This window comes from Motacilla alba, chromosome Z (genome assembly GCF_015832195.1).
Source record: "Motacilla alba alba isolate MOTALB_02 chromosome Z, Motacilla_alba_V1.0_pri, whole genome shotgun sequence".
NCBI lineage: Eukaryota > Metazoa > Chordata > Aves > Passeriformes > Motacillidae > Motacilla > Motacilla alba.
The window spans coordinates 16,414,642-16,424,002 of NC_052046.1; the positions used below are offsets into that span (position 1 = coordinate 16,414,642).

The window sequence follows — 9,361 nt, forward strand, 5'->3', positions numbered from 1 at the left end:
TGTGACCGCAGGTGGTACCGAGGGACATTGTGATTCATGCCCATTTTCAAAGCGGGACCAGGGCCCGGCCTGAGGCACCCAAACAACTGTCTTCTAATATTAGCACGGCTGTATTTCTGGATCTATTATAGTCTGTCCAGACAGATCCCATTGTAATGGGATCTTTTATTAAAAGATTAGCACTATCTCCTGCAGTTGGTGGAAAAAAATCTGTTATCACTGAGTTATTTGCAGTTGTGGGGAGGGGGCAGTCGGGAGGGGGTGGCGGGGGGCGGGAGCGGGGAGGAGGGGTGTGGGGAGGGCCGGGCGGAGGGCGCAGGCGGCCGCGGCGCACCGGCCCCTGACCCGGCACTGTCCGGGCATTCCTGTCTGCATACTTCGCAGTCTGTTGTGCTTTGGTGGCTCAGAAAAGCGAAAGAATCGAAATTTAAAAGGCAGCTTTTGAATAAACAATACCATTTTCCGTTAAGTAATCGTTTTGTATAAAAGGAAATATCGCCTACTCAGTTTCATTCAGCTGTGCCAAAAAATGTTATAAATGAGAGACCGCCAACTTTTCTAAGGGGAGAATAATGCCAGACTGTGCTTAATAAACTAGTGCCCTAGAAGTTCATTATCGATGTTGCAATCTTTCTGTTTCTGAAAGGAGACCGCCTACGTCGCCCCGGTTCCCGTCTCGTCCTCCCGGGCTCTCCCAGTGAAAAGCCTATCACCCGGGAACGGCCCTAGGCATTAAACTTTTAGCCAGGTCTGTCTTTTGGGGTTTTTGGGTTTTTTCAGGTTTGGGGCTGGTCGATCGGGGCTTGGGGTTTCTTTGGGCCGGGCGATGTGTCCGCCCGCCCGCCGGAGGTGCGGGGAGTGGGATGTATCCTCCGCAGCCACCTCGCGTGGGGACCGCGCCCGCGGAGCGACTCCGGGGGCCGGCTCCGCTCCGCGCCCCGGCAGCACCCCCAGCCCGCCGGAGGGGCCAGGGCGCCCCTGGGGCGGCCGCGACCCCCGCGGGTCTCCAGCCCCCCGTGGCGCTTGCGCGGCCGCGGCGGCTCCGCGGCGGGGCCGGGGCCGGGGCCGGGGCCGGGGCCGGGGCCGGGGCCGCTCCCGCCGCTGCCCCCGCCGGCGGCTCCGCCGCTGAAGGCTGCGCGGGTGCAGCGCCTGTGTGTGCGTGCACCTAGAGCGGATAATTGGAGAGGGTTTCCAGAAGGTGGAAAATGTCACCTGATTCACACTGAACTTTTTAAATCTCCCCACCCCCGAGCAGACACACACACACATTAGGAGACCGCCCACCGCAGACAGCTAGGACCCCCGTATAGATTTAAAGAGAGACTGCATTCAGAGCCTGACGTTCATTCAATAGAGCGATCATAAGCAGGCTGGCTAGTGCTCGCTCCCTCTCCCTACTCCCCCTCACGCTGTCTCTGCGTCTCTCTCACTCCCTGCTATACTGAGGATGTTAAATCAGAGAATCCACCCGGGCATGCTCTTAATCCTGATGTTTTTGTGCCACTTCATGGAAGATCACACAGTGCAGGGTAAGACCGGACTGTTTATTCGCAGATATGTTTCTTTATTATTACTAATGTTTTCGGTCTTTCGGGCACGGTTTAGTTTGCTTGCGGTGTTAAACGCCTCTCTCCAAGGTCCGACAGAATAGAAGTTAACTGTGGGCTTTGTAGCGAGGTGCAGAGGTGTCATTTAGATCCCTTTTTGATCGGATCTTCGCACTGCTTTGCAAAGGCACAGAGGACAGATAGGATGTTTCTTGGTTTTTGTTGTTATTATGCAGCATGAATGAAGAGCAGCATCGTGAGGGAACTTTCCCAGTCTCGGCTGCCGAATGAATGCACAAAGTTTGTTGGTAATTTAGTTCAGATTTTTATCTCTCCTGACTGACTGAAGGAGAGGTGGTGATGGAGAACCCCACGATTACAGCTGACATTTTTAGAAACCAATAAGTGGTCATTTTAGTGACTTTAATATTGGGATTGCCTCCTCCTCCCTACTTTTTTTTTTTTTTGTGTGTGTGTGTGTGTCTGAGTAAATATTAGCGTTGTAAATTCTCCTGCACTGAAGAGTATGCTTAAATAAATTGGTGGTTGGATTTTTTTTCTTTTTCGTGCGAACAAAACAAACTCGAACATGATATTGACAACTCTTAAGAGCCCTCTTTCGACGCAAGGGAATATTGATCTTTAGTTTGGGGGCTTTTCCCCTTTTCTTGACCATGTTCCAGCCACAACCTGCACGTCTTGCCATTGCTTCTTTTATAATTCTTTCTTTTCTTTTTCTCTTCCCCACTACCGATATAAATTAATCAATAATTAATCAATTAATCTAACGAGGCCGCTCTAAGACCCAAAACTTTTTTTTTTTTTTTTTAATAAGGGAATTGTTTGTTCAATGATTTTTAACGGGGGGGGGGGGGGGGGGGTCTTCTTCCCCCGCGACCAGCAACATCTCCACTGGCCGATCCTGACCCCTCACTGTGGTACATTCCCATCGGAATAAGGAGGCAGGATCGAGCCCTGTCTGGATTAGCAGCAGAATCAATTGGTATTGAGTTGCTGAAGAAGTCACATTGGTTATTCACGAGAGACTCATCTCAACTAAAATGCTTTAGCTAAAAAAGGGGGAGTTGCTTGGACTAATGTTCTTGGCTTGACTCCACAAATAACAGGGATACTAGAGGGGGGGGAAAAAGGCAAAAAATAACCCCAAGAAAACCCACTCTATCCGGTGTAAGGACAGTGTACTTTCCTCTGAAATGTTTTCAGGAGAGATGGCACCTATAACTTTTTCAGCTTGATCGATTTTTTTAAACTCTATACGGACCTCCTACTATAAGTGTCCTTGTATTTTATGTACTTTGCTCACTTTTTTTTGGAACTCTGCTGAATTATTTTAGTGAAGGAGACATTTGTTATTAGAAACAGCAAAATGTGGCGATTTCGAAAGACTTCGCTAACAACAAATGTTCCCAATTCGTGCGGATTGCAAAACGGGCTGGGAGTGAAACTGTGCGGCACTAAAACAATGCTGCTGTGCAGCCGCGGTGAGGAGGAGAGGGCAGGGGGAGGAGGAAAGAATTTGCAAGCGCGATTTTCTTTTTATTCCCTTTTAAATGCACATCCTTTTCAAGCCTCTGTCACGTGTCGGCAGTGCTCCTTCTGCTCTACATATGGAATAAATACCTCCAAAAACTCTCGCTCTGTTTTGGTTGGGTCTTCTCTTTCTTTCATTTTGTTTTGTTTTGTTTTGTTTTGGATTTTGTTTTGTTTTCTTGGTTTGGGTTTTTCAGTTCTTTTGTGGTTTGGGGGAGGATTTTTTTGTTTGGTTGGGTTTTGTGTGGGGGGGAGGGTTTGTTTGTTTTTTAAACTGCGCTTCCAAATGGGCCGTAGTAGCTGCGGGTTATGAAACGGGACAAATAAAAGGAAACAGTCTAGTAAAAGTCACGGCAAGGCGCACGTGCTGTGTCTGGGTCACTGGTGGCCGCCACTGATCCGTCTGGGTGTCCCCCCCGCCCCCCGCCCCACAGCTGGGAACTGCTGGCTTCGGCAGGCGCGGAACGGGCGCTGCCAGGTCCTCTACAAAACCGACCTCAGCAAGGAGGAGTGCTGCAAGAGCGGCCGCCTGACCACGTCGTGGACGGCGGAGGACGTCAACGACAACACGCTTTTTAAGTGGATGATTTTTAATGGGGGAGCCCCAAACTGCATCCCGTGCAAAGGTGAGGGGGTGCTGGCGAGCTGCTCCCTGCTGAGGAGCGGCTCCGGCAGGGGCTGGTCTGGGGGAAGAGGAGCGGGGAGGGAGCTGGTGGGGGGCAGCGCTGTCCTCTCGCTTCCTTCCTCGTCGGGGTCTTGAGGGACGTCTTGTACCAGCCCCGGGATCGCGGGGGGGACCCCCATTTCTGCCCGCTGCCTTGCACATCACGAAGAGGAGGGGAGACACCCTCTCTCCCCCCTGCCTTCACTGGCGGAGGGAATTCACCTCGAGCAGCTTGTCCTGGAACGGGAGGGAATGGTGGTTTTGCTCTGTGCTCTGGGTTCACGTTATCTTTTTTTCTTTAAGCAGTTTTGACACCAGGTCTCTTCTGCACGCTTGGTACTAAAGTGGTGCCTCTTTCCTTCCATCAGAAACGTGCGAGAATGTGGACTGTGGACCCGGGAAGAAATGTAAAATGAACAAGAAGAACAAACCTCGGTGTGTTTGTGCTCCGGATTGCTCTAATATCACTTGGAAGGGCCCCGTGTGTGGCTTAGATGGGAAAACCTACAGGAACGAGTGCGCCCTTCTCAAAGCCAGATGTAAAGAACAGCCCGAACTTGAAGTCCAGTATCAGGGCAAATGCAAAAGTAGGTTTGCAAATCTAATCCAATCTCCCTCAAATGCCAAAGGGTGTCTGTCTGAGAGTAGGGAGGAGATGTTGGATTTGCTTCGTCACAGGAACCAGGTTGGGAGAGAGTAACTAGACCATGCTTAGCAGACAAGGATGTAGCTGAACTGAGAGCTCCCCATAGTCTGGCAGCACTTGTGTTCACACAACTACCCTGAGAGATGAAGGCATCCTCCAGCAGCCCTTAAACAAAGAAAGCTGCTGAGGGCTTTTATGTGGTTATTTGTTCTTGTTGTCACCTATACACTCCTCACTGGGATCCTGGTATCTTCTACTAATCACTGTGTTTCTGTCTGTATTTCAGAGACCTGCAGGGATGTCTTATGCCCAGGCAGCTCCACGTGTGTGGTTGACCAAACCAACAATGCCTACTGCGTGACATGTAACCGAATTTGTCCAGAGCCTACCTCTCCTGAACAGTATCTCTGCGGGAATGATGGCATAACTTACGCCAGTGCCTGCCACCTGAGGAAAGCCACCTGCCTCCTGGGAAGATCCATTGGATTAGCCTACGAAGGAAAATGCGTCAGTAAGTATCTTTGGAGGAGACAGAGTGTGGGGGGGCTTCCTCAATCACCTGTTTCAGAGTATCCAGTGTGTGTAACTGGACGAATGTAGTTAGAGCTGGGGAAGAAGAGAGACTTCAGCAGCTTGGGTTAGTGCTCCCCTCCCAGAAGAGTAGAGCCTGGGATGAACTTAGTCCTGGAAAAGATTGCAGAAGGCATGAGGGAGAAGAGGGACTGATCCTGGTATGGCTGTGAGTGCTGACATTAGAATCCAATGGAGAAACAGCCTCCCTGAAATAGATGGTGAGATAGTTACAATGTAATAAGGTCACCGTATGCAATGGGTCTGTATTCCTGGAAACAATTGTCTTCAAGTGGTCTTGGCAAAGACTATGTTAACTTAATTGAAAACATCTGATCACTTTTTCCACTTTAGAAATAATTGTGGGCTTTGGAGACAGTGGGTGGGTGAAGATAAGCAAATAATTTCTGTGCAATCTGACATTCTGTGTTGGAAGTGATTCCAGAAAGGACTGATAGCACAGTGTATTATGAAGAAGCACCTGTAGGGCAGCCTCTGCTCCCCAAAACTGCTGGGGGAATCTGGGGGAGTCTCAGGTTGCTTTAAGTTCGCATAGGTTGAGGTCAATTCCCTTTCAACTCTTGTAGACAACTGCTGTCTGTGGGTTAGCTTAGAAATAATAGATTTAGAAATGCTGGACCTGTTGACAAATCCTGCATTTACCGCTAATTTGGGGAGCCAAATTTCCACTGACATGAAATGGAGCAGGAAACTCATGTACAATAGGCACATGTAATTCTGTATTCCCAGGGCCAAGCTTTGCTGGCACAGCTGTCTTTCCTCCCCCACATATAGACAGGCACTGTTGTCCAAGGGAATACTTGCTTGAGCAAAATCAGCAAGTATCATTACATCTACTATATCTGAGCTTTCTTCTTTCAGAGTTCACAGGGAAAAGGGAGGTTTTGGGGGTTGCTTGTCTTTGCTTTGCTTTTTGCTTTGTCTTTTCACTTACCTCCAGTATTCTGTGTGTATTTTTAGAAGCCAAATCCTGTGAAGACATTCAATGCAGTGCTGGGAAGAAATGCTTGTGGGATTTTAAGGTTGGCAGAGGTCGGTGCGCCCTCTGTGATGAGCTATGCCCTGAAAGCAAGTCAGAAGAAGCAGTGTGTGCCAGCGATAACACAACTTACCCAAGCGAGTGTGCCATGAAAGAGGCAGCTTGCTCCATGGGTGTGCTTCTAGAAGTTAAGCACTCTGGATCTTGCAACTGTAAGTGAGATTTTTAACTCTGCAGACACTTAAGGCTTCTGAAGGCGATACCTAGGTAATGAAGACTTACACCTTTAAACATAAGAAAGATTGATTTATTGATTCAAGGTACAGTAGAATATAAGTATCTATCTTTCACGCACACACTTTGGTTGCTGATAAAATGCAATAGATCTCCAACAACGAGCTGGCCTTCAAGTTGGAGTTTTTGGGGATGTTCCAAGGACAAGCCATTCTATCAGAAAGGGGTTGCCCGAGGAGTGTAATTCTAGTGACTTTTTTTGTACTTTGTCTGCTCTCGTGTGCTTTGCTGATTGCTTTATTAACACCTGGATAAACTCTTAACTTGGTCCAAAAGAACAAGCCTAAAGGTAGTACGTGGCACCTGGTTTAGCACAGTTGCCTCTACTAACTCTGAATGAAGGACACAAAGCAATTAAACTAAAACACCAGAGCGCTTTTTATTTGATTTCAGGAATCTGCCAATAAAACCTGAGCCATTGATTCTTCAGAACTTTCTGCAGTTATGACTTCATAGATTATGTGTAAAAAAACCTTATTGCATAACAGCAGATGCCAAAGAGCATCTCACTACAAGTCGCATAAAATGCAACGCTGTATTATGGCTGTTCAGAGGGCTTTCAAAACATGCACTGAGCTGCTTCTGCGCTGTTGTTGTCCTTATTTAAACAACAGCTCCCCTGTATTCCCCCATCTAGCAATTAATGAAGACCCAGAGGATGAAGAGGAAGATGAAGACCAGGACTACAGCTTTCCTATATCTTCCATTCTAGAGTGGTAAAACCTCCATCACTATTGAAACAGCCATTGGGCACAAAATCAATGTCCGTACTGTAAATAAGTGTATGCTTATTTATTTTGGGGAGAAAAAAAAAGTATACGTATAGTTGAGTCTCGTAGACATTTATTTATACTGTGTCATGTTTTATAATTTATACATAAAATGTCTGGTTGACCGTACACCTTGTTTTTGAAGAAATTTATTCGTTACGGGAAGAGCAGTGTTATTTATTGTGAGGTCTCTTGCTTGTAAAGTAAAGCTTTTCTTTTTTCTTGTAAACTATAAAAGTCCATTCCTTAGAGCCTACCCACATGATCTGTTTGTTTCACTGATGTTAACTCTTTTCCACTTTAACAAACTTGCATGTCAGTTTCTGTTACATTTATTTATTGGATTTTCTTTTTGCCGGTTCTGTACATGTAAGATCCCTGTGTTTTTGTTTACAAGGAATCTTGACTGACCAAAAGGCATTGTAACTGACTAAAGTATACTGTCAAGGTGCAGTGAGGCAGTCTTTAAGGAAACTTCTTACACTTCATTTTCTCTGCTTCTCATCACATTGTGTACTGAAATGATCTCAGTGTACTGAGAGTTTATACTGTTCTATACAAATTTTGAAGTCAAAGAAATTGGATTGTGAAGTTTGATAACATCTACAGGCCTAACTGTAATAAGAATAAAGGTTTTATTTTCTTTTTATTGTTTTAATTTTTTGTCACATGCATAAGTGTTTTATCAAGTGTTTCCTTTAAGATGGTCTTGCAGTACCACTTTCAAAAATTTCTTTCCCAATCAGTGTGTTGCTAAAAGTTATATCAAAGCTTTATCAGTTCAAGTTTCTTGCTTTTCATAATACTTTTTTTCTGATGCAATTTTATATTTTCAAACATGGCGAGTTAAATATAAATTCATTTAAATATATAGTTTTGTACTTTTCTACCATGTAAATGTGCAATGTATATAAAAGTTATAATGTGTATTTGTAAATAAATGATGAGTGAAAAAAAAAATAAAAAGTGGAATTTTCCCTAGAGGCAGTCCTCAGTCTTTCGTTCTGAATGGTTTTGGTACTCTGGATTCTTTTGCACCATGCAACACCACTTAAGGCCAAAGCTCTCAGCTCACATTGATATAAGAAACCCTCTTTTCAGACGCAAAAAATGTCTCCAGTTCATTACTGTTTAAGTACAGTGACAGAGAATAAGAGATTGGTCTTTTTTTTTTCCACTCTTAATCCTCTCAACAGGACGTCTGTAATTTCATAGAATCACAAAATGTTTTGGGTTAGAACAGACCTTAAGACTGTCTAGTTTTAACTCCCCTAACATGAGCAGGGACAATTTTCACTAGACCAGGTTGCTCAGTGCCCCACCCAACCTGGCATTGAACATTGCCAGGGATAGGGCAGCCATAGCTTCTTTGGGCAACTGTTCCAGTATTCCACCACCCACAAAGTAAAGAATTTCTTCCTAGCACGTAGTCTCAATTTCTCCTCTTTCAGTGTGTACCCATTCCTCCTTGCCCTGTCACTCCAGCTCCTGACAGAGAATCACTCTCCAGCTTCCCCGTAGGCCCTTTCGGATACTGGAACATGTCTATGAGGGTTCCACACAACCTTCTCTTCTCCAGGCTGAGCAACCCCCACTTTTCCAGCCTGTTTTCACAGGAGACATGTTCCAGTCATCTTACAAACCTCATGACTCTCCCCTGGACTTCCTCTAGCAGTTCCATGTTCCTCTTATATTGACGACCCCAGAGCTGGATGCAGTGCTCCAGGTGGGGTTTCAGCAGAGCAGAGAGGCAGAACCCCTCTCTCAGTGTGCTGGCCAATGCTGCTTTGGATGCAGCCCAGGATTCCCATGGCTTTCTGGGCTGGGAGCACTCACTGCTGGCTCATGGTGAGTTCTTCATCAGCCACCACCCCCAAGTCCTTCCCCACAGGGCTGCTCTCAATCACTTCTCTGCCCAACCTGTGCATGTGTCTGGGATTGCCCCAACACAGGTGTAGGACATTGCTGAACTCCCTGAGGTTGCATGGTCCTACTTCTCAAGCCTGTCCAGATCCCTTTGGATGGCATCCCTTCCCTTTGCTGCTTCACAATTTTTTAGACATCTTTTACTTTCATATTTCTAGGAGAATTTGAATATGCATTTGGAATTTTATCCATTGGTCATCTACCATTTTTATCTATTGGTCATCTATCCATTTAGATGACCAATAGAAAAAAGCAAAGCAGGATCTACTTGCTCAAGTTCAAGATGTGTAATAAATAGCAAAGAAAACAAACAAACAAAAAAGAAATCTAACAAACAATCTGAGAGCACACTATGACTTGGAAATTATTTCTCTCCCAAGAGGAAGTTTAATT

The 9,361-nt window shown here is 46.0% G+C and overlaps 1 protein-coding gene across 1 annotated transcript; it reads left to right on the top strand.

Annotated features, from left to right (window-relative positions):
- Positions 1-1,213: 1,213 nt before the first annotated feature.
- Positions 1,214-8,023, top strand: FST (follistatin). Its single transcript, XM_038125605.1, has 6 exons — positions 1,214-1,529; positions 3,533-3,724; positions 4,131-4,349; positions 4,695-4,919; positions 5,960-6,190; positions 6,910-8,023. The coding sequence occupies exons 1-6, from the start codon at positions 1,448-1,450 to the stop codon at positions 6,990-6,992; spliced, it is 1,032 nt and encodes a 343-aa protein (XP_037981533.1). The 5' UTR covers positions 1,214-1,447; the 3' UTR covers positions 6,993-8,023.
- Positions 8,024-9,361: the final 1,338 nt, after the last annotated feature.